Source organism: Chenopodium quinoa, unplaced genomic scaffold, assembly GCF_001683475.1.
Source record: "Chenopodium quinoa cultivar QQ74 unplaced genomic scaffold, ASM168347v1, whole genome shotgun sequence".
Classification (NCBI taxonomy): Eukaryota; Viridiplantae; Streptophyta; class Magnoliopsida; order Caryophyllales; family Amaranthaceae; genus Chenopodium; species Chenopodium quinoa.
In genome coordinates this window covers 5,215,914-5,241,280 of record NW_018744502.1, presented here as the reverse complement: position 1 = coordinate 5,241,280, position 25,367 = coordinate 5,215,914, and the positions used below count along the sequence as shown (strand labels likewise).

At 32.9% G+C, this 25,367-nt stretch overlaps 4 protein-coding genes across 4 annotated transcripts; 2 read left to right on the top strand and 2 right to left on the bottom strand.

The window, feature by feature from the left end:
- Window positions 1-2,595: 2,595 nt before the first annotated feature.
- Window positions 2,596-6,166, bottom strand: LOC110698032 (chalcone synthase 2-like). The gene is made up of 3 exons (XM_021875438.1): window positions 5,909-6,166; window positions 4,642-4,917; window positions 2,596-3,774 (listed from the first exon to the last, which is right to left on the bottom strand). The coding sequence occupies exons 2-3, from the start codon at window positions 4,826-4,828 to the stop codon at window positions 2,771-2,773; spliced, it is 1,191 nt and encodes a 396-aa protein (XP_021731130.1). The 5' UTR covers window positions 4,829-4,917; window positions 5,909-6,166; the 3' UTR covers window positions 2,596-2,770.
- A 4,529-nt stretch (window positions 6,167-10,695) lies between these two features.
- Window positions 10,696-20,392, bottom strand: LOC110698031 (protein NRT1/ PTR FAMILY 2.12-like). Its single transcript, XM_021875437.1, has 4 exons — window positions 20,086-20,392; window positions 16,876-17,093; window positions 13,555-14,150; window positions 10,696-11,972 (listed from the first exon to the last, which is right to left on the bottom strand). The coding sequence occupies exons 1-4, from the start codon at window positions 20,276-20,278 to the stop codon at window positions 11,099-11,101; spliced, it is 1,881 nt and encodes a 626-aa protein (XP_021731129.1). The 5' UTR covers window positions 20,279-20,392; the 3' UTR covers window positions 10,696-11,098.
- A 1,405-nt stretch (window positions 20,393-21,797) lies between these two features.
- Window positions 21,798-22,895, top strand: LOC110698243 (glutathione S-transferase T3-like). Its single transcript, XM_021875641.1, has one exon. It carries the CDS (start codon window positions 21,798-21,800, stop codon window positions 22,893-22,895), a length of 1,098 nt encoding a protein of 365 aa, XP_021731333.1.
- Window positions 22,896-23,445: 550 nt separating this feature from the next.
- Window positions 23,446-24,810, top strand: LOC110698242. The gene is made up of 2 exons (XM_021875640.1): window positions 23,446-24,303; window positions 24,433-24,810. Exons 1-2 carry the CDS (start codon window positions 23,446-23,448, stop codon window positions 24,808-24,810), a joined length of 1,236 nt encoding a protein of 411 aa, XP_021731332.1.
- The last annotated feature ends 557 nt before the right edge of the window (window positions 24,811-25,367 follow it).

Here is a 25,367-nt window from a genome sequence, read left to right as displayed (position 1 = left end):
CCATTTTCTTATTTCTGTTTAAGTCATGAACAATTTATGTTTGATTTTGGTTTTTGGAATCTCTGGTTTGTATTTGTTAAAACAGGATGGTTACTTTTGGTTTTTATGTTAATTTGGAACTTTTGTTTATATATATGTCTACATGGTAGAGTATAAAAGTATGTGCAGGATTGTGTGAAAGTTTTGGCTAAAGGGTGCTAGCCAGCGCTACCTTCAGTTTCCCACACTCGATGAATTGCTTGTGGGGTTGTGTTTAGATGTCTAACTCTGCTTGTAGGACTTTTATATAATGCCAAAAGGGGGAAAAGAAGAAGCAAACTTGGAAGTGTAGTTGTTTTGGGTTCCAGTTGATAAAGTATCAAAGATTTCTTTGATATGTTGTGTATATTTTTTTTTGTATGCTTTAAGTTTTTATATTCTGTGTGTTTTAATTTCTTGTTAAAAAAATTCAAAAATACGAACCTTCTATCCTATTTAATTTCTTGCTCGAAGTTTTCTAAGTTTGTCATCATCAAAAAGGGGGAAGTTATTGAACCTTAAGTAGTTTTGATGATGATGGAAAGACAAACTTCAACTATTGCGATTTCTCTGAGTATTGAATTAGAACAGGTGAAGTTGACTCAGGGAGTGGAAGAGTAACCTGTCTATGAAGATCCAAGGAGAAATAAAGGAAAGATAAAGAGAATAGAAGAAGAGTTCCTCATTGGAACTAAAAGTGGTCCCTAACAGGAATACAGAGAGAAGTTCCCTAATAGGAGTTGGACATCAAGCTAAGAAGACTAGCTTGGACTGCGTTGAAGACATCAAGTTTCATAAGAACTTGATCTACGAGTTTCAGCAAAGAGCTGGAGGGTTGAAGACAACAGAAACTCAGTCCTAGTTTGCAAAGAGCCCAAGTATTCATACTATGCGAAGCTTGAGGAGGCAATTCGGTAATTAACTTGGAAGACTTTTAATAAGGTTTTGTTAAGTTTATTTTTCTTAGGATTGTTGTAAATATGAGTTGGTTAATTGTCCATGAGATCTATTAGAAACGTGACAAAGCTTGGCAAGCTTAGTAAAAATGGAATATTTAAAAAAGATAAGTTTTGATTTATGGAAAATATCTTTGAGAGATTTTATATTATAAAATCTGGTTTGCAAAATAATAATCTTTTTCTAAATTTATCTTTGTTTGATTTTCCAATAGATTTTCAAAAAATGATTCCTTTCACATTGGGTTTTATAAAACTGCAGTTTTGATATTTTATCTTTTTGAAAAACCCTACTTTACATACAAGTGTTTCTTGTATATAAAGGAGTGATCATAATTGATATAACTTGAGAGTTTATGCGTGAAAATCAGTATTGTGCTTAAGAGTAAATTTGCCAAGTTTAAAGCTTTGTCATATTAGTTTCGGGTTTCATGTGTAGCTTTCCAATCTCATATTAGAATCAAACATTTGTATTGTTTTGATATTTGGGTGATTGTTTGAGTCATTGCATACAATTTGTAGGCTTCTAGTGTGAAGCTGAGTTGTGAGTACTCTGGGAGTGCCGAGTGAACTTAGGTCAGGGACTTAAGTTTGGTAGAATAGGGTTCTACTGTGTAATAAGTTCAGTCTGAAACTTATGTGTAAAGGCCTGTGCTAAATAGGTTGTAACTAGGTGTGTTGCCCTATTACAGTGGATTGGTTTGGTTTGAAATCCCTTTGAGGGTCGACGGTTTACTTCGAGTTGGGCGCTGAAAGGTTTCCTCATAAAATTCCTGTGTGATTTGCAAGTTCCTATTTTATTTAGTTTTAATTCCGCAAAAAGTAGCCACTTAGGAACCCATTACAATTCAACCCCCCCCCCCCCCCCCTCCTTTTGTAGTAGTTCATCTCAACTAACAAATTCAATGTTAGTTATATAGCAGAGGTAACTAATTCATCGAGTAACTATAGTCACAGAAATGTCACTATAGGGTTAGTAATAATGCTGTTCAAATATAAATGTATATGGACGAAATTACAATCCAAGATGCGTAACAACAAAGGGATGAATGGATGGTATATGAACATGCAAATGTAATTAGGCGAATCAATTATAAAAATAGACATCAAACTAACAATAATAAAGCTCTAATTCATTAGTTAATTTAACTTATGCACACATCGCGTACATAAAAGACTAGTTTTATTGGAAATTATGGAGAATGATATATGGAGTACAAAATAGGTTATAAGTAAAAAGTGAATTTAATAAATTAAATGACACATTAATTATATTAATCAACTGATAAAGATAATGAGTGAGCCCTAGTTTCTCTTCATGAGAATCACTTTTGTTTCTCATAATGGCATTTTAATATCTCACTAGTTGCACTCTCTTGACCCTAGTTGTAAATACTCTTGTATCTTCTTAGGTGATTACGTTAATATTCTAAGGTGATTACATTAATATTCTTAGGTGATGTTTTGTTACCTTTTAGTGTGTGATCCGGGCGATACACCGAGTTTTACTTTGAATATCAATTAATATTATTTGAGCTATAAAATATAAACTATGTAATTTTAAAAAGGAACAATAATAACTAGTAGTCTAGTACTACTATGAAACTAAATAATTGCTCTCAAATTGATGTTTTATATACAAAGTACGATATTTATTATTCTAAATTACAATATCCAATGTATTACAATATTTATTATTCTAAATTACAAATTGAAGTATTTTTATTTGAAACATAGAGAGTACAATACATTTGCATTGGTCTTATAAAGTGTCAATACATCGGATGTTGCCTCAATCAAGCTAATTTTGTTGGGACACTATGGAGCACAACAGTTTCAATAGTAATACCCGGCCCGAACCCAAACAAGACTCCCCAATCCAACCCATTACCAGTTGTAGCCTTGCCTTCATTGTACGACCTCTTCCTTGTCTCATCCAAGATAAACAATACGGAAGCACTAGACATATTTCCAAACTCGCTAAGTACATGCCGAGTTGCACTGAGCTTGTCCTCGTCAAGGCCGAGCTCGGCTTCCACCTCATCTAGGATAGCAGGACCTCCAGGATGAGCAACCCAAAAGATGGAGTTCCAATCATTTATACCAATAGGTTTAAAAGCCTCAACCAATGTTTTTTCAAGGTTGTCAGATATTAACTTTGGTACGTCCTTTGCTAAATGAATGGTCAATCCTACTTGTCGCAGCTGTCCTGCGATGGCCCTTTCGCAACCCGGCAAGAAGGTTTGGGAGGCCCATACAAGTTCAAAAATCGGTTGTTCGTTGACAGACTCATCTGGATCAGCACCCACGATCACAGCCCCTGCACCATCAGTGAAGAGGGCTTGTCCTACCATCGAGTCTAAGTGTGTCTCAGTAGGCCCTCGAAAGCCAACTACTGTCATTTCTGAGCAGACTACCAACACACGAGCTCCACGATTGTTCTCTGCAATGTCCTTGGCTAGACGGAGGACCGTGCCCCCGCCATAACAACCCTGTTGGTAGAGCATAAAGCGCTTAACAGTAGGCCCTAAGCCGAGGAGTTTTGTAAGCTCGTAGTCTGCCCCAGGCATGGATACACCTGATACGGTGCAGAAAATGACGTGGGTGATCTTGGACCGCGGCTGGCCCCATTCTTTGATGGCCTTAATAGCTGCCTCTTTCCCAAGTTTGGGCACCTCAATTGCTAGTATGTCTTGGCGAGTGTCTAAAGATGAGGTGTTGTAATCACACATATTCGCGTTCTCTTTCAATAATTCTTCCGTTAGGTACATGTATCGCTTCTTGACGGTTGATTTCTTGCCTGTGAAGATCATAGCAATTAATTAATTCTCGTTTCTTTCTATAAAGAAGGGATAGAGTATATAATTAGTCCACTTAAACTAGATGGTATCATAAGCATCCACAATGGTAGTATTAAATAAGTACAAGCTTGCAACTTATCAAGAGTTGTAGCTAGTAGCTTACGTGCCTTACCATTGTGGAGTGGAGCTACAAGGGATGTAGGTTTGGTGAAACTTTCACATTTATCAAATCATGTGTTATCCAATAAATTGAATGTATTGTGGTATTATTAAAAAAAATAAATAAATAAAAAATTGGTAATTTTTAATAACATGTGGGATCCACTAAAGTTACAAGGGATGTAATTTGCCATTATAGAGATTATAGCTTAGATTAATTTAACTTGACAATAATGATGAGACAGGCCAAAGCTACAAGGGATATAACTTGCTATTGTTGATGCTCTACTACAATTTTAGATCTATGTCAATTTACCCAATACTTTAAATTAAATTTCATATAAAATTATAGAATTGATTGTTGTACAATTGGTAAAAATTTAAACCACATAAAGAAAACAAAGGCAACTTAAAGTTAATATACATGTTGTTGCCCCATACCTAATATTTGGGTCAACTTAAATTTTCATCATAAATTCTCATTAATATATAAGAGATAATATAGTCATGTACCATCTTATTATATTTTTCAAACTGTATATTTTATTAATATTAAATTTTTATAATTTTTACGCTTATAGATTTGTAGATATATATATATATTTTAACACACGTCTCGAATACCGTAAAAAATCAAATAGGGGGAAAAAAAAAATAGGGACAGAGGGAATAGTTAACATGAAGAAAGATCACGTGATAAAACTTACACATATGCTTGAATTTCTCCTTGAGATTGGTCATATGCTCACTCTTAGTAACCCGGAAGTAAAAATCAGGAAATTCATCTTGGCTCATTTCATTGGGTGGGTTTGCAGTGCCAATGGCTAGGATAGTGGCTGGACCATCTGCTCTTTGGGAATTTCGGATTTCTCGAATTGTTGCCATCTTTGCCATTTGAGCTCCTTTGCAAGACTTAAAAATGAGGTACGATGTATATAACTCGATCTTTTTAGTTCAAGTGTTCGTTGTTGGAGTCTCTACAACTTTGTCGAATAAAAGGGTGTTATATAGGGCTCAATAACGGTTTAGTCTAAGTGTGGAGAAGACTTTTAAAACAGACTTTACTCATTAAAAAAAAAATTAAAATATCAAGAAATTATATCATTGTTTAGTAGATAAATCTTTGTTTGATTATATTAACAATGACTAGCCACCCGATCAAAGAATAAAGATGAAAACTTTCATGCCATTGTTAATTAAACTATAAAATTATATTGTACTTAATTAACAAGTTCAATTAGCCTATCTTTTTGTCTTCCTATTTTCACTTATTCCATATTTGTTTAAATAAGGTATAAGTACGAAGTTATAAGTTAAAATAATGGCGAAAATTATACTTCCTCCATTCTAGCAATATTGCAACAACTGGACTTTTACATATTCATCATGCTTGTTTGACAACATATTATGATTTATACGTAAAGTAAAATATAGTCATGTGGGATCTTGTTAGATTCGTCTCGTAAAATACTTTCACAATACCAACTTTTTATAATTTTTACTCTTATATAATTATATATATTTAGCATGTAAAATGTGATTTGAAATGCGTAATATCATTCTTGTTGCAATATTTGTGGAACATAGGAAGAAAGAGTTAATAAGTTTCGATTAGTTAATTAAGATATATAGAGGTTAATAAATTCAAATAATATGGAGTATTATTATATAAGGGCCATTAAATAAATCCAACACGATGATGGTTGATAAGTTCAGATCGATAAATTCTAATAAGTTCATATAATACAAGTTCGAACACAACATATGTTATCGATCTGTGGAAATCATATACATTTCTACTTTAACATGACGTTAGTATCCTAAAGGATAACCCAAATCTAAAGTACACATAAATTAGAGCATAATTTAGCATTGACATTCCTTTATAATTAGAATAATTTTTAGATCATGAGATGCCTAAAGACAACGACTCTTGGCAAGATACATACATGACTAAAATTAGAAGCGACTTACATGCCTTTAATCTATTTCATCGTCAACACTCAGCAGGCATTGCACTTGCCTTTTCGTTGACTACTTGTATTGTCAAAGTTAGCGAAACTTGTCTATGTATCACAACATTCACAAGGTCTTGGATGAGGACATACTCCGTAAACTAGTTATTACTCCGTATGACATATGACTTATGACTTGAAAAACGCTTATTAGCTACTCCCTCCATCCTATAATTAACATGGTTAAATTTGACACATATGCATGCGCTGAACATGATTTGATTCACATGATGGAGTTATGACAACGTAATATAGTGGCAACAAATGCATGTAGACATGTAGAAATGAAATTTGTTTAAAGACGTCTGAAAATGAAACACAATATAGTAGCATAATTTTTGTGATGAAAGGAATTTAGTACACTCCCTATTTCTCAAAAAGGAATTTAGTAGCATAACAGGTATTGAACATGTTAATAATATGGCAACTTGGTATGAGTTGCGTCTAAGGCTAAAAAAGAATAAAACTATTGATAAAACGGCCCAAAGACTAATTGAGAAAGAAAAGGATCACTGGAAAAATGTTTTAAATAGAATTGTTTCAATAGTGAAATTCCTTGCTAAACATAGTTGGCCTTTCGTGGTTCAAACGAGAAATTAAATAGCAATGGTAATTTTTTGGGCTTGATTGAAATGTTAGCCGAGTTTGATCCAATTATCCAAGAGCACGTTAGACATATCACATAATGATGATGTACACTTTCATTGATCTTGGGCATAACATCCAAAACGAGTTAATACTTTTGCTTGCTTCTGCAATTAAAAATGAAATCTTAAATAAAAAAAAATAATCAAATGAGCAGAGTATATCTTTGTGATACTTGATTGTACTCCTGATATTAGTAACCAAGAGCAAATGTCTTTGATAATAAGATATGTGGATGTCTTTATAAATTCTGTTAGTGTTGAAGAATCTTTTTTATTTAGGATTCTTAAATGTGAATGATGAATACAAAACCGGTCAGAGACTTTTTGATGTTTTACAAAAGAATTGAAAAATCTTGGTCTTGGCATATTTGATGTACGGGGACAAAGATATGACAATGGGTTAAATATGAAAGGAAAACATTAAGGTGTACAAAAGAAATTTTTAGACATAAATCCGAGAGTCTTTTATACTCCTTTGTGGTTGTCATAGTTTTAATTTGACATTGCGTGATATGGCTTATTCTTGTAATAAAGTTAAGGAATTTTTTAGAGTCGTAAAACGCATATATACAATTTTTGCTAATTCTACTTAGAGATGGCAAATTTTGAAAGATAATGTAAAAGTGTTAACTTTGAAAGCATTGTCATCCACTTGTTGAGAGAGTCACATAGATAGTTTCAAAGCTATAAAATGTCAAATGTCAGATTTTAGAGAAGGTTTACTTGAAGTGTCAGACAATGATCTTGATTCTAAATTAAGTAGTGAAGCTAAATCCTTAGCAACAAATGAGCTAGGTGATTTAATGTCAATAATTATATGGTTTGAGATATTTTCTACAATTAATTAATATGGTTAGCAAGCTTTTGCAATCAAATGATATGGTTATTGATGCTGCTATGGAAAAATTAAAGGAGTTGATTTCATATTTTGAAAAAGTATAGAGATACTAGATTTTATAGTGCTTTGAATAATGCTAAAGAAATTGCTATTAAATAATATATTGATCCATTTCCTCAAAGGCGTGTTATTCGAAGAAAAAAACAATTGATGAGAATTTAGATACCCCTTCAGTTGAGTTATCAAGGGAAGAATCTTTTAGAGTAAACTATTTTCTTATCCTTGTTGATCAGGCTATTGGAGCAATATCAAGAGTATGAAAGTATATTTGGGTTCATGTTTATTTCTAAAAAGTTAGAATTAGATGATGCATCTTTGAAGTCATGTTGTCATTTTGAGCAAGCATTAAAACATAATGGGCAATCTGATGTTGATGGACATGAATTGTATGTGGAGTTAAAGCTATTACTCCCTCCGTTCCCATTTGTTTTTTACATTCCCATTTTAGGTTTTCCTTTTTATTCTTTATATTCAGTATCTTTTTTTTCAGCGATAAATTTAGGACAAAATTACCCTTATTTTACAATTTTAATACTCAAAAGTCCTTAATTTTCCATGTGCTATTGTACTTTTTGTACTATTTTAATGGTTTTTCAATACTCATTATTACATTCTCTCTCCTCTCTCCTCTACTTTGTTCACCCCACATGTATAATAGAATTGTACAAAAATTCAATTTTACAATATACCTCAACTTTACACAATTTCTTAATAACCGCGCATAATTTCAAACGTAAAAAATATAAGGGAACGGAGGGAGTAAGAGATATCTTTCCAGCAATGCCAGCAAAAATAATGGGAGCTATTGATATATTAATTAAAATTTTTGAATGATGTAGATTGTTTTCCAAATGCAAATATTGCTTATAGGATCTTATTGACTATTCCTGTGACAGTTGCTTCTGCAGAAAGGAGTTTTTTAAAATTGAAATTGTTGAAATCTTACTTGCGGTCTACCATGTTACAAGAAAGGTTTAATGGATTAGCGTTGATAGCAATTGAGAATGATCTTTTGGAGAAGGTGGAATATGAAGATATGGTTGATGAATTTGCTTCAAAAAATGCTAGAGGAATAGCTCTTATTAAATAGTTTGATGTTTTAATAATTGAGATTGTATTTTGATATTAATCATATTATTTACAATTTAAATAAACTAGTTTGTGTTTTTTGGTTTCGTTTTAAAATGTTGTTATATGATAATTTCGTAAAATAACCAATTGACTGTTGGTGTAGTAGTGATTGGGGTTACACTTGGTAGGGATGAACACGTGTTCGATCCCCCGCAACAACAATTGAGAGGGGAATGTAACCTAACCACCCAAAACTAATCCTCGAATCCAGATTAGCCTTAAGGGTGAACCACGTGAAACACCAAAAGAGAAAGAAAAAAAAATCGTATAATAAAAAAAAGTTATTAGAGCCCAATTTCTAAATTTTAAACAGGGCCCCCAAAATGATTAAGACGACCCTGTACATTAGTATACGTTAATAGTGATGTTACTAACGTGTAAAACTATAAATGTATAATTGTATATATAAGACATTTAAAAAAAATTATTTCGTATAATAAAAAATATAACAAATGAGTGATATTTAAACATTTTTCGTTAGAAGAAATGAGTTTTTTTTTTTTTTTTTTTTTGACAAACAAAAAAAAAGCAGGGAAATGCTAATGAATACTCCGTACTTTGGTTGCACAAGAACGGCACATGACACGGATGTGGTACGAAACAGATATGGGAAATTGTCAATCTCAAAATAGGGGACATGGTACGACATGTTAAAATTCATATAATACGTTTAATTTTTCTTTTTTTTTTTTGACAATTTACAATATTATCAAAACATCATATTAATATCATTTTTTATAAACGGAAAAAATGATAAACATGACCTATACTTAGAATCATGAATCCAACTGTTATAGTATAATTTACAAACTAATCCGCAATTAAAAAAAATGATAGACATTACCTATACTTTGAATCATAAATCCAAATCCGAATGTTATAAAATTTACAAACTAATCCGCATAAACTACTTAACACAATTGGTCTCTTTCACCTCTGTAGTTCTATATTATCATCTCATCCTCTCATTGGATTACATACACTCTATCATATAAACAATATCTTAATACTGTTTTAAAATTCACTTATACTTTGTAATAATGACTAATGAGTTATGAAGGAACCCATATTATTAACTTTTATCATCTATCTCTTACCTTACTTTAACATTTAATTAAAAAAAAAAAATTGAAAAGATGAAATGTCGTATCAAAAGGCAAAATAGCTCGTATCCTAGCAAAATAATCAAGTTAGTCTAACATTGATTATTGTTATTAGATCTGGTTATTGGGCAAGTCCGGTCAAGATCGGTGCGAGTCGATTGCGGGTCAGATCAAAGAGGGTCACGTATTAAATGGTCAATAACGGGTCGGGCCAATATAGGTCGTGGGTTGATAACGGGTCGATAATGGGTGGACCAACAATATATCAATTTAAAAAATATTAGACAAAGCCATTAATAAGTATATATGAATACAAATTTTTCTATGTAATTATTTTTAAATTATCTACTTTCTTTATCTATTAAGCTGGAAAAATATTTTGACTCATATTGATCCTACCCAATAAGGACTCTATCCATTAAAGGCTCTATCCATTAAGAACCTATTAAGATTAACCTAACCCTATTATCATTGGGTTACCCTACCTAATAATCAAGTCTAATTGTTATACAATTGGCGTTGCTCGTCGATCTATCCCCAGCAGTATAGCGGCTTTTTAGTAATGAACAGGTTCCATTGAGGTCCATTGGGCTTTAACGTTGTCAAAAACCAACCCGCCCAAAACAAGAACACTACAACGATATTGACCCAACAAAATATAAATCCAATACGACCCGACTCGAAAGGCGTGAATCGAACTCGACATGTACACCCAATTCAATATAATAGTTAGGCTTTGGATCCAAATTTTATGCCACAGTTAATTTTTTTACGTTGAAAAGATCATATTGTATTGCCTATTCACTTTAATCATCACTGAAATTTGACCAAACAACATAATTCTTATACCAACATGTATACAATTTAATCATCACAGGGACATATACAAAAAAGAATTCAAGCCTTAAAAGTACATCTTCAACTAAAAGGTGATAGAAATCATAGAATACTCTCATAAATATTTTTGTATATCTTTTATTGACTACTAAATATAACCTAGTTCATGCCTAACTTGTGCCTTATTCATAATAATGCAATGTGTCAACCGTTAGCTTAAACTTTTGATTGAATTGATTTCTAACAAAAGGCTCGGAAATCTTAGCTACATACTTAAATATCCTTTTTTACAACCTTTACTCTTTTGACTTTTGTTAGAATGCATTTTATATATTGCAGCGAAAAAAAAAATAAAAATAAAAATAAATAAATAAATAATTGCAAGTCTCAATTATTACACCCATCAAAACATGAGTTAGATAATATTAAAAGATCAAAGATTACACTACTATGCAGATTCTCAAATTCAGCTTATTACACATATATGTATACCCTATCTAGCTAAGACTAAGTAGTACAGAACTCTCTTTTCTTCAATATTTAACAAGATCAAGCTCAATGTCAGTAATATCTTTCCCCTCTGAATTATCATTATTACTACCTTTATATTTATATTTCTTAGCACAAATCACGAAATATATGAGATTCAGCACACCCATTATAGCAAGCAAGTAGTAAAAGTAGTCCACCCTTCCTTGATTTATATCATTGGTTAGCCAATCTGGGTTACCATGTCTACCAGTAAACTTATGAACAATACTCACCAATGCACTGCTCAAGTAGTTTGCACCGGCAATGGTGCAAAAGAACATAGAAGTCGCAATACTTCTCAAATTCTCAGGAAACTGCTTGTTGTAGAATTCAATTTGTGCTATGAAATTAAACCCTTCTGCTAGTCCTAGCATGACTAACTGAGGGGCTAACCACCCAATCGATAGCATTTGGTGGTGATCATTTGCCGCATTTCTTCTCTTTTGCTCTACTAGACCGGCCACAATCATCGAAAGCACCGAGAAAGCAAGGCCAATCCCCATTCGTTGGAGAAGTGTAATGCCATTCTCATGTTTCGTGACCTTTCGAAGAGATGGAACAATGAAACGATCATAGATTGGCACCCAAACTCCTATGGTAAGCATGGATATGATACCAATTGAGCCTGGTGGGATTTGAAATTTCGGGCCTATGGCTCGGTTCAAGATCATGGCTTGTGAGACTGCAAAGGTTGATTGTTGTGCAGCTGAGGTGAAACAAATAATACCTGATGCCCAAATTGGGAGTACTCTTATCACACATTTTACTTCTTCAACTTCTTGTACGCTGCATAAAGTCCATTTACTTCTTGGTGTTTTTGTATAAGTATCTTTGTTTATTTCACCCTCTTGTATTATTGCTGCTTTGTTTAAGAAGCTGCCATGTAAATCCACAAATAATTAATTAGATACAGTGTTGGATTTTAGACTAAATGGTATGGAGTCAACTTTCGAACTTTAACCTCTAATTGAAATTATAAATATCTAACTATTGACATATAATCATGGTATGAGTGAAGTCAAGTTTAAAACAATGGAGTCAATCGACCCTACTTAACTCTTGTAAAACCTTGTTACATAGAATTAAAAAAAATGAATAAGTAAACTAATTATTATATGAAAACAATATGAGAGTTCGACCTACAAATTTTATTTACACAAACTATATGAGCCAACATACACAAGCAACATATTACGATATCGATATATGTACAGTATATATACAAAAATAGTATAAGTTAAAAATATATGTACTATTTTGGAATGAAAATTTGAATTTGCAGTTGATAATCAGCAACTTTTTGGTGCAGCAGGTCACCCCGTGTGGCAGGGTTACCCGAGTTATTTTGTTAGAGGTTACCTGAGTTATTCAGTCGGGGTTACTCGAGTTACTTGGTCAAGAGTTAGTTGAGAGATTCGGACAGGGGTTACTCGAAGGGTTCACTCTGTCAAGGGTTACTTGAGGGGTTACTCGAGTTACTCGGTCAAGGGTTACTCGAGTTACTCAGTTATGGGTTACTCGGTCATGGGTTACTCGAGTAACCCCTGCCGCACGGTACAGCAAGCCACTTACAAAAAATTGTGGTTGATAATTGTGAATTACGCCTTTTGTTTTTTTTTTTTTTTTTTTTTAATAATTGCACCACTTCCCAAAAACGGCTATCCTTTTTAAGTGCCCCATTATTAAAAGTGGAAACCACACTCACATTATATATTATTTTTCTCTCTTCCTTTAAACCCCCACAATTATTTCATAATATTTTTTCCCCCTCTCACATTATTTCTAGTGCTTCTCATTCATATTTCTCTCTCCTAATTTTTCAAAAAAATTTATTCTTAACCATACCTACTCATATATTATTTTATTCATTTACCTAAAACTATGTGCCCAAGGGTATGGGGCACTTAAAAAACAAAGGGAGTGTGAAATAAATTTGTAATGTTATGATTCGAGCATAAAATTTAAAGAGCCTCGATAAAAATAAATCTAAATATATTATTTAATTAAGTAATAAAAGTATTTATGTTTGATTAAGAATTAATTTTAATTTATTTGAAACACTTGAAAAAGTTGCTGAATTTGCCACTTGACATAAAATATAAGCTAAACCAATATATTTATTTTGTACGTCTAGTAACTCTTACAAAAATTATATGGGTTGGACCCTATGAGCCCTAATAAAGATCCTTCACTAATTAGATGATAAGCAATATTATTAATTATAATTTTGGTTTCCTAATTGTGTAGTTGTGTACTTGTGTAGGATAATAAAAGGCTATTGCAATTTCTAGGGTACTGGAACTCCACATCTAAATATGTGAAATTCCTTTAACACTTAATTACAATGAACAAACATATTGAAGGATGCATATCATGAATTACCATTGTTTATTGTCACCTATCATATCGATTGTATAAAGTTGTGATTGTAGATTTTTAAATCACGAAAAGTAGTTACCTGAATTGATGAGTAAGAGGAAGCACAGACTCCAGAACCCCAGAAGGTGGCGGATCATAGTAAACACCCTTCTCGACATTATGAGGAAGTTCAAGGTGATGCTTTTTATATGTTGCAACGAAAACTCGAAAGATGCTAGAGAAGATGCTACCTTGAGGCTTGACATACACAAACAACTTCATCCCAAAGAAAAAGAGCAAAATAGAGCAAAACATAAGAGACGTAGGGATACCAAACCCCCAAACCCAACTCACTGAGTCTTGAATATACACAACAACAGTAAGAGTTAACATTACCACAATTGTAAAAGTTGTGTAATACCAATTGTAGTAACTATTAATCCCTCTTCTTCCTTCTTCAGTTGTATGATCAAATTGGTCCATTCCAAATGGTATGCTACAGGGCCTTATTCCTGCTGTTCCTATGCAGAGTAGCCCAAGGCTGAGGACTAAGAAGCCCAATTGATGTCCATTGGGCTGTTGACATGAGCCCATTTGTTTTGGGTTTAACGTTTGGACATTTTTGCTGTCATTGAATGGACACCAAGGTGGTGTTAGGTTAGGGATCCATGCTGTTAATGTTAGGCCCACCATTCCCTGTCAAAGTAATAAGACTTGTTATTTTGTACCATTTCAACAAATTTTTAAATAAACCGGACGTACAATAGATATTTACGTCGATAGTAAAAATATATATAAACATAATCGAAAGTCATTCGGATATAAAAAGTTTCCTAGTTTGAAGTACACTAACATTATTGACAAAATTTTTGAATAATTTTATTTTATTAATTTCCATATCATTTCGTAATTTACGTGTATAACATCAACATCTCCTTTTATATATGCCATTATTAGTTTCATTTACAACTCAGAAATTCCATGATTATGTTTGCATCAAAAAAAAAAAAAAAATTCCATGATTATTCATTTTTAGTTACTTACTAAGCTCCCTCCATCTTATAATGATTACCTACTCTAATTTGACTCAAAACTTAAGTCACATTATGAAGTAAATAAACATTGGACAAACGAATTACTATTCTTTTCTTATAATATACTTAAATGATATTTTTCTCAATGGCAGATATGAAGTTCAATCTTGTCAAACTTGGATCTTCTATGATTAATTGATTACCCTTCTGCATCAGTTCACCATGACACGTCTTGATGCCTTACATTATTTTCTAAAGCGTGGTTAGACGTCGTTGTGTGCTTAATCAATTTTTATTATCCTAAAATTTGAATATGCTACTAGCCTTCTAGAAAGTCCATGCTTTTACTCTTAACCTTGTAAAGTTATATTTTATTTAATAACTATCTGTGAAGGTTTTTAATTTCAATACATTTTATTTTTTAGGGTTAAGCTTTTAGTTGAATTGGTCCTATAACGTGTTATCAAGAGTCAGCGTGACATAAAGGGTCCTGGGTTCGAATTTCATCCACCCCTTATTTTAAAGTGGAATATTAATCGCTAGATATGGTGGGACTCGTGCCACATCCACACTTCAAGCTCAATGGACTTTTGTGTGAGGGGGCATGATAGAGTATATAAACTGATCCTGATCTTCAACCATCAGATTAAGTTTTTGGTTGAATTGGTTCTTTAACAAAGAGTCACAATAGTCAATAGTAAATAGTGTAGACAAAATTCAATCTCGAATTTTGAGTACCACCACCCCTTAAAGTTTAACCAATTAAAGTAGTTGATCACATACACAACTACCTTAAAGGTTATATAGAAAATAATAATAGATTTACATATTGTAGGCCAATATTATTACGTTAGAATTATTATGAATAGTAAGTAAAGAATCAACGTAGGATCATGTGGTAAGTTGATTGGCATGGATTTTACATGTACAAATCAGTGACAGCTTATGACACATGAATGACCCAATTTGCACATGATCCTACGTTGACACTCGATATACTTGCTCATGCATATGTATAAGAGTATTTTTCATTAGTGTACGGTTAGTTATGTTTTGCAATGTTTGAGGCTCAAAATTCATTTTTCTTATTATAGCAATTTATTTTAAAATTTTGAAAATTAATTATTTTAAGTTTCTATTTTTTCAAATTAATTTATGAAATTTATTATTAATTATTAATTAAATTAAAAATCAAAAAATTAAATCATATTAAATCAAGAAATAATTAAATTAATTTTAATTAATATTAACATTTAAAAATAATTCAGAAATCATTAAATTTAACCGTTCATTTTTTAAAATTATGGTTGTCATTTTTCAAACGACAACCATAGAACAATAACAATCATCTTATATTACACTAACATTATGCATGCGTCCCTTAGCTTGTATCATAAAATTATGCTTTACTCGTGTGGATCATGCAATTCAATTGCAGCAACCTCCATAGACCTACATTTAAGGTGTTCTTATGCTGTATTTTTTTTAATCCCAAGTTTCATGTGTAAATATGGACAAAATCTTAAATAAGGTGTTGTTATGTCAGAAACTACCTATTAAAAGCAATTTTTTGTAAGAAACTATCTAATAAAAAAAATGTTGTAAGAAACTACCTATTAAAATAAAAATGTTGTAATAAACTACCTATAAAAATAAAAAATGTTGTAAGAAACTATGTTTCGCCGGATTTCCTTCATTGACTAATTTTTGCGGTGTTGACCACACTCAGCTGATGGCGTGTGGTGTGCGGTGATATCGTTCGAAAGTACGATGAGGAATTGCGAAGGAATGAAGGCTTGTGTTGGTTTTGGGGATGCGTGAGGGTGGTTTTGGGGTGTTTTGAGGCGGTTTTGGGGGTGTTGTGGTGGTGAGTTGAAATGGCACGGTGGTGGAGCAGTGGTGAGGGACGTGGCATTGCTGGTGCGACATGGAAAAAAATGGTTTTAAAAGGTAATGTGATCGGCATGTGGGTGGTCAATGCTGGAGGAATTAGTCAATGGTGAAAATCCGGTGAAAGGTAGTCTTTTACAACATTTTAGTTTTAATAGGTAGTTTCTTACAACATTTTTATTATTAGTTAGTTTCTCACAAAAAATGGCTTTTAATAAGTAATTTTTGACAAAAAGTCCATAAACATATAAAGTCTAACCTAATGTTTTCTCCAGCCTGTTTTTAATAAACTTTTATTATATTTGTACAAGAATAATATATAAGAAAATTAAACAACATATAATCAAGTGTAGGCCTGTAAAATATGTTTTGATGTATATTATTTCAATTATAAGAAAATATATGCACGCAAATCATAAAGTTTGATTTTATTCTATTGTCAAATCTAGTTTGATCCTTAATGAATTTTTTAAATAAGGTGAAGAGAACATGCATACCAGAAAAGCAGCCAAAGAACCAATAGCGATAGCCCAAAAGCGTCCAATGAAAGCATCGGAAAGAAAAGCGCCAACCAAAGGGGCGAAATTAGCCACCCCAGAGAAGATGTTGATGACGTTAGTGGCGGCCACCTGGTCCATATGATACTCACGCCTTAGATACACCATAAAGTTGGCTAGTACCCCAAATGTTGCTAGCCTCTCAAATGTCTCATTTCCTGCAACCACCACAATTTTTAAAATCTACCAACTCATTTGTAAATTGCTATAGATTACAATTAAGCAAAATGTAAAATGAATTTGACCTTATTTATTTAATCATAATTCTTTAAACTTCCTTAAATTCATCCGTTGTTCTTTTTTCTTATTTACAAGTTCTTTCATACATATATGTATGCTTTATTAAGACAAAATTCATGGTTTTTTTTGCTCGTTCTAGATGAGAGATTAGATTTTCTAGAAGTCATGTCAGTACACTATGTGTCATCGCTAATTTTTAATCAAACGTACACATATTATTTACAATATATGCATAAAACTATCGAAGAAGAAGATATTTCCACATTCTATGAGACCTTATTCACTATAACCAAATTGTACACTATAATTTATTTCTTCATGCTACAAGCCAACACCAGGTATTGCTTTTCCCTCAGCCTCAACTTAATTGGAAATTGGTGAAGAAGGATCTCGGTTAGTCCTAAATCTATTATTAGAGGACAGTTTGAGGGTTGATGTACCAACTTAGGAATCAATAATAACTTCTTTTTTGGGAGGGCAACCTAGTGTCATGAATTGAGGATAGACAAAGAGATAGAGGAACTAAATTCGATACACCCGATTCAAAGTAGCCATGTAGTTTAGGAAACGTCCAAAACGTGCGCTACATGTTTGTCCTCATGATAATAAGTTTAGATTATTGGAAGTCAAATATTACCTCTGTCTCACATAGTCACATAGTTACAACTTTAGATTTTTTTATATCTGACAGATAATAATCCAAGAGTTACCGAACTAATGTGAAACAGAGACTATAGCTCCTCCTATATATGCATGCAACTAGTATTGTAGTCTAATTAAGGTAATGACCATTTGGAATTAAATTTCGTCTATGTTACTATCCTTCAATAATCGTACATAACTCCTTTATAGGCGCGGAAATTAGGTCACCGGGTCATGATAAAGCGTAGAGCATGGATCTATGTCATGAACAGAAATGAACATGCAATTTCAGTCTAACTAGCAATTTGGGACTATTTTTTTAAAAGTAAAAAACATAACACTAAAATCTTAATCTTTTTGAGGATAAGTCTATCGTGTACTACTTATGTTGCTTTGTGGTTGAGATTTACTGATTTAGTGATCAGAGATTTTTTAAAAAAATTTGGGTGCACTATGATGAACCAATGGTCCTCTAGTCTAGCTAAAAATTTCTGTAGAAGTGGATCCTTTCCTTTTCTTAGTTTCTCTTTTAAGTGCTATTTTCCTTTACTTTTTTTTTTCCGGCTTAGATCTTTCAACTTTTTTTTTATTTGTGCAATAATTGTCTGCCTTTATTTAAAAGTTATTTTCTCCAATTTTTATTTTATTTTTCATTACGCTTTGATCATTTTTATCTCCAAAAAATACTTCAAACATTACAAACAGTAAGGAGCGGAAGGAGCCTAGAAATATATTAAGTTAGGTTTGAGGTTAGACATTTTGTGATGTGGTAGAGGGCTAATAATAGCTCAAATGAAAACCGTGTGTGTGCAATCTTGTTTTCTACGGAGTGGTACATTAGTACAATCTTTTAATTGTCATGAGGTATTTGGAATTATGTTATCGTACCAACTTCAAATGTGTCTATTGCAAAGTAAATTCTACAATATGTATTACGTTTATGATTAATGGATTTTATTCACATAATCACGTAAATTGCCAAAATGAAACATTAGATTCAATTGTAAGTACTATACATCTTTCAGATTATTATAACTACATTAGATTATAACAAATTTAAATTGTAGCTTTGAAGTGTATACTATCTCTGTATGTCAATAATTAATCATCCCATTGATAGTGTTTCTGAATCAAATGGTAAAAACGTGATATCTGAATTAATTTTGAGTGGAAATAGTATTTAAACCCTTTGTAACAATATTCTGTTAAGCATGATACCCTCTTTTGCATGTTCATTGCTCTGAGCATCTGACTAACGTCATTTCTGTTACGAGTACTTCATTTCTTTTATACATACAAGATACAACGAACGCTTGCGAAATTTCACTTGTATTAATGAAAATTTAAAAAGGAAACTTTCAAATTTTGTACAATAACTTTAACTTCTAAATCAACCAAATACCAAGATCTGTAATGTTAGATTACCAAACCAAAATTAAAGCTTACTTTATTCATTTTAGTGATCTTTTGTGTTGTCCCAAACTTTCTCTAAATTAACGGTAATTAAACTTCAAAACTTACTACTACTAGTATTAATTGATTATTTTACCACAAGAAGGGGGGGGGACTCCCAATAATATTTTCTCAGAAAAAAAAAAAAAAAAACCCGAAAATTAAAGATGTGCATTGAAAAATTTACCATACATGGAAGTATCTTCCTTAACCATGTTGTCTTGTGTCAAATAATAGTAGAATTACAATTTGTAAAATGCTTTAAAGTGTTTAAGACATAAAAGGTCCGGAAGGAAAATTCAATAAACATACTTATGTATTGGCTGCATATATCTTTTGCATTTAAAAAATCATTTAACATCTTTTCTCAAAATTGTTAAATTGTGCCTTAATAATTTAAATTGTCTCAATATATAATAACATTTTTAAATTATCGGTAAAGCCAAGATCAGATAAAGCTAAAATTCAAAGTTTGAATATTGCTATAAGTATCAATTAGGATTAATTTATTTTTTATTATTGTTTTTTTTAAAAGAAAAATCTTAAATACTAAAAACATGCATAGAGTCATTACCCATTTATAGTAAAATAGACAACAACATGTAGTCTATTATTTACTTCGTATGTTTCATATATATCATCTAAAACACACTCCATAGCTATTAAATTCACTTTTTATCTAGAATATATAGAGTAATTAATACGAAGTATTGTACGTACGTGAATGATTGGGTGTACATATTGTACCTAAAACTCGATACAATCTAAGTGTATATAAGAAAATTTAGACATAAAGATAGGAGAAGAGAGATCAACCTAGAATAAAAGGCATAGATTTCCATCCACCGGGCTTTTTCGAGTTTGAGCTCACCATAACGACTCGTTTCTCATCATCCTCATGAGCTTCTCGTTCATCCAAAGGGACCTCGCTCGAAGTTGTCGAAAATGCTCCCCGACTACAACACCATGGTAACCAAGAAGAATGTACTTGCTCTTTGTTGATCTCCATGGCTAGCTAAGCTAGTTCGTTGTTATTATCTTTCTCACTCTAACTCTATAAAGTTTTGTTTTTCATGTGCATTATTAAATCTTAGTATTAGCAACCAAATGCCATTATATATATGAGACATAAAAAGGGCGAATTATATCAAGCAAGTTGGTGGTATGAAACTGACCAAAATTATTAAAGTGTGAGACGAGTGTTACTTGTACTAATTCCAAAACAAAAGCTCGTAGTAGCATTTTCGTGAAAGAATACGTAGCACGTCATCATAAATGAAAATGACGTGTGTACCATTGCTATAAAATTCATCAATTATTAATTAATAATAATGAGATATTAATATGTGGACTTTTTTTTAAAAAAAAATAAATAAATAAATTGTTGTCACACACAAAACTAAGCAATGCTCCGTAAGGGCATCTTTAAGGGTGAACTATTTAATTGTTCACAATGAATAAACAAATAAAGTGGTGGCTTAATGGCAAACCTTTAATGGTTCATGTTAAGTGGTCATGGGTTCGATTGCAGGAGCAAGCATTTCCATGAATTAATTCGCTGTGGGCCCCACCAATATCTTGGACTGGTATTATAGCAAAACGACGTCGTTTTGCTGTTGAAGCTCAGAAAAAACAAATAGAAATCAGCGGCTGGGAGCGCGCCACTTGGCCCAGCCGCTGCTTGACACGTGTGCACTGTTTTAAATATATCCGTTGTAATTTTGCAACGGATATATTTTACAAAATACAAATCAAAAAAAAAAAAAAAAAATTACCAACGACTCTATTTTTTTCCCCTCTATAAATAGACGCCCATATTGATATATTTTTTTCAACTTTCAAAATTCATTTTTTTCTACTATATTTTTCTCTTCAAAAATCCCCTCTATAATTACCAATATTATTATTATTATTTATACCAATATTAATATTATTATTGTTATTATTATTTTTAATTATTATCATTAATATTATTATTAATATTATTATTATTATTATTGTTTTTATTATTATCGTTATTATTATTATTATTATTTTTATTATTATCGTTATTATTATTATTATCGTTATTATTATTATTATCGTTGTTATTATTATTATTATTATCATAGTTGTTATTATAATAATAATTATTATTATTATTATTATTATTATTATTATCGTTATTACTATCGTTATTATTATCGTTATTATTTTTATTTCTATTATTATTATTGTTATTATTATTATTATTATTATTAAATTTTTATTTTTTCCAAATATAAATTATAATTATGGATGCTAATACCAACCCCAAAACAAATAGAAAGCAAAAAAAAAATTTGGGTCAAAATATGATCCCGAATCAAGCTAATTTTCCTCCAATTCACCCAAATTTTTCACAAACATCCACAAATATTCCCCATAATTTTTCTGGAGTTTATCCTCAAATACCCCAGTCAAGTTTCCCATATAATCCACCAAATTTCCCTCAAAATTTTAATTTTTCTCAAAGCAGTTCAAATTTCCCACATCCATCCATGATACCAATGGGTTACGGTGAATATGGTGTTGCATTTGGTTATTTTCCGTCACAACAACCGAATCCCAATATTTGGGAATCGAGCAATGTCTTATATGAAGAAGATGAGGCAAATGAAGAATGTGAGGATGATGGTGAGGGAAATGAAACTCCTTCTCCCCATCAAAACTTCAGTCAAATGTTACAGCAACCACTCCAATCAACTCCTGAATATCGTGTTGGTGGTTCAAACAATAGAGGTTGGTCGCGATCAGAAACTGCGGCTCTTATATCCGGCTACATGAACACCAGCACCGACATAATTATCGGCACAAATCAAAAGAAGGGTGTATTTTGGAAGAGAGTCTTGGACGCATACGATGCTGCCAGGGAATCGAATCCAGATGAAATATCCCTACGAACTATTAGTAGTTTGAAGGGAAGGTGGATGCGAATCTCTGAAGCCGTGTTAAAGTGGTGCGGAAGCTATGATAAGGCCCGGATGCGAAAGGGAAGTGGCTATAACGAAGATGATGTTATCCAAGAGGCCCACAAAATCCATGAGAACTCGTTCGGACGATTCACCTTCTACGAGGAATGGATCCAACTAAGGAAGTGGGACAAATTCCGGTCTTTCTTGGACCAACAAACATTCAAGCCATCGGTGGGACGTCCACATTCAACTCCACTGACGGATGAGTCTGTAGGGAGCGGAAGTAGTGGGAAGAGGACACGGGATGAGGGTGACAATTCCTCACCTACCACACCAACCAGCGTGGGTGTCGGTGATGAGAGAGTAGCTCGTGCTGAAGGTATTAAAAAGGCTAAGTCGAGGTTGAAGGGTAAAGCTCCATCAAGTCAAGCATTTAAGGAATTAGAAACATTCAACACTCGATTGCAGCTTTTTGGGGAGTCGATGAATGTGTCAAACGAAGCAGAAATGAAGAGACTTGAAATACAAGAGCGCAAGGAGGCAAGGAAACAACGGAAAATTGAGCTAGAGCAATATAGGATCAACTGGGAGCAACTATCTCGTCTAGAACAGAAAGTAAACCGAGAGCAATGGGAAGACGAAATGATAGTAATACTTCGGAACAATATTCAACGTTTCAATAATGATGCTTAGTGTCCTTTATTTTTATTGTAGTTAAGTGTGTTCAATTCCTTTGTTGTTCTTCATTTTCAGTAGTGATAAGTTTTCAATTCCAGTTCAACCTCTTGTCCTCATTTCCTTATGTTTGTACTTTATCAATTAATCAATAAAATGTATCTTTTCCACTTTCCCATTTTCATAGCCCATGTGATCTTATTCTGTTTATTCAATTATATCAATTTGTCTCTTTATATATAATTGTGTCAGTATCTTAATTTCCCCTTTGTTAGCCCATGTGAAACCCTTCTTCTCCATTCAATTTCTGTGTGGTTCTAATCCAGTGTTTGTCATAGCCCATGTGAAACCCTTCTTCTCCATTCAATTTCTGTGTGGTTGTAATTCATTGTTTGTCATAGCCCATGTGATCTTTGTCTCTTTATATTCAGCTATTTCTGAAGAAGAATTACAAATTAGTTCACTGTAAATAAACACCATTCTTTCATTTTGTATACACACAAACACATAAATCGTTTGCAGTTACTATTAGCAAACCTCACTCTATCTTAAATTTCTTACGTACAAAATGAATTCAAATAGTTTAAACGAAAGCTCAACCGATTCCCCTTCATCTTCATCTAACTCGGATGATGAAGGAAGGGAGCTTAGAGTTCAACAACGTAATGAAGTGTGTCTTATGATACAACACGTAATGCATGAGTACATTCCACCAATTATTCAGGCTGCCACTCAGCAACGCCGACGAAAATCTATTGAGCCCCGAAAGGATAGGGGACGCGAAGAAGGTCATGCACGGTTATACGATGACTATTTCGCGGAAGTCCCAGTTTATCCAAGTTCCTTGTTCCGGCGCCGGTTTCGAATGCGTAAACATGTGTTTGAGCGCCTTCTCAACGTAGTGACCCAACATGACCCTTGGTTTCAACAAAGGCGAGATGCGGCAGGTCGTCTTGGTTTGTCTCCACTTCAAAAGTGCACTGCGGCCGTTAGACAACTAGCTTACGGGTGTGCTTCAGACGCTTGTGATGAGTATGTCCGTATAAGTGAGGCTACTTCACGATTGGCACTCCAAAAGTTTATAGAAGGTGTCATCAACCTGTTCGGTGATCAGTACCTACGCCGTCCAAACATCGCAGATATGGAAAGATTGCTACGTATTGGGGAAGAACGTGGATTTCCTGGCATGATAGGTAGCATTGATTGTATGCACTGGGAGTGGAAGAACTGCCCACACGCATGGAAGGGGCAGTATCAAGGAAGAGAAGGAGTTGCAACTCTCATACTGGAGGCAGTTGCGGACAGAGATATATGGATATGGCATTCGTTTTTTGGGATGCCAGGTAGCTGCAACGATATTAATGTGCTTCATCGATCCCCTGTGTTCGAAGACGTCTTAGAGGGTCGGACACCTCCTGTCAACTTCGTAGTCAATGGTCATCATTATACGAATGGGTATTATCTTACTGATGGAATCTACCCTAGATGAGCTTCTTTTGTGAAATCCATTACAAGTCCACAAACTCATAAGGATCGTTTATTCGCAAAACACCAGGAAGCTGCAAGAAAAGACGTTGAACGTGCATTTGGGGTCCTTCAAGCTCGTTTTGCCATTATTAAAAAGCCGTCTTTGGCGTGGGATACCGACATACTCCACAATATCATGCTCGCCTGCATCATAATACATAATATAATCGTTGAAGATGAACGAGAGACGTATCAAAATAACGTTAATACCAATGAGTTTATGAATGCTGGAGGGAATGCTAATGAGGACACTACCGAGTACCGTACTGATCGTATTGTGGATATCGGCTTATACTTGTCTCGTAGAACAGAGATTGAGGATCAACAGACTCATTTGCAGCTAAAAAACGACTTGGTCGAACATATATGGAATAAATTTGGTAACAACGAAAACTTAGGCAACTAGGTTTACAACAAATGGTTATCCCTAAGGACATCTTACAAAACGATGTGTAGTTGTGTTTTTTTTTTTTAAATAAAATGTACTAGATTATAGTTGTAGAACTGTAATCACGATTTGTACCTCCTTTTTTTTATGTTAATTAAAATTAGCTGCGTTGTTGTTTAAAAAATATTAATCACAAGAATTAATTTTTTAAAAAGCTGATAAAAAAACGCGATAATTTCTTGATTAGTAATCACGATTAAAATATTAAATACGTCAATTAATTACATTGACATCGGTTAATAAATTATAATTATGAAACAAAAAGATTATATTTACAAAAATAAAATAAGGTGGGGTAGGGAGTATTGATGATGAACCATTGTTTAGTGTTTATTGTTAAGAGTGAATATTGTAAATGATTTGTTGGGTTGATGTGGATGAGAGAGAAATGGTGATAGTGACCCATGAACCATTTTTTTTTTGTTCACCAATAATGGTGCTCTAAGAGTTGAAGTATTAAATTAAATGGACCCAATCACCCAAATATTAAATGTGGGCCTTTTTGTCTTTTTCAA

What these genes read in the sequence shown, in the direction of transcription:
- LOC110698032 (XM_021875438.1), bottom strand. Translation starts at nt 4,828, where the DNA reads ATGGCAAAGATGGCAACAATTCGAGAAATCCGAAATTCCCAAAGAGCA. An exon ending in GGAGAAATTCAAGCATATGT is followed by an intron (nt 3,775 to 4,641) that starts GTAAGTTTTATC and finishes TGATCTTCACAG; the next exon opens with GCAAGAAATCAACCGTCAAG.
- LOC110698031 (XM_021875437.1), bottom strand. Translation starts at nt 20,278, where the DNA reads ATGGAGATCAACAAAGAGCAAGTACATTCTTCTTGGTTACCATGGTGT. An exon ending in ATCTATGCCTTTTATTCTAG is followed by an intron (nt 17,094 to 20,085) that starts GTTGATCTCTCT and finishes TGGTGGTTGCAG; the next exon opens with GAAATGAGACATTTGAGAGG. An exon ending in GTTCTTTGGCTGCTTTTCTG is followed by an intron (nt 14,151 to 16,875) that starts GTATGCATGTTC and finishes TTACTTTGACAG; the next exon opens with GGAATGGTGGGCCTAACATT.
- LOC110698243 (XM_021875641.1), top strand. Translation starts at nt 21,798, where the DNA reads ATGGGTTACGGTGAATATGGTGTTGCATTTGGTTATTTTCCGTCACAA.
- LOC110698242 (XM_021875640.1), top strand. Translation starts at nt 23,446, where the DNA reads ATGAATTCAAATAGTTTAAACGAAAGCTCAACCGATTCCCCTTCATCT. An exon ending in GGACACCTCCTGTCAACTTC is followed by an intron (nt 24,304 to 24,432) that starts GTAGTCAATGGT and finishes GCAAAACACCAG; the next exon opens with GAAGCTGCAAGAAAAGACGT.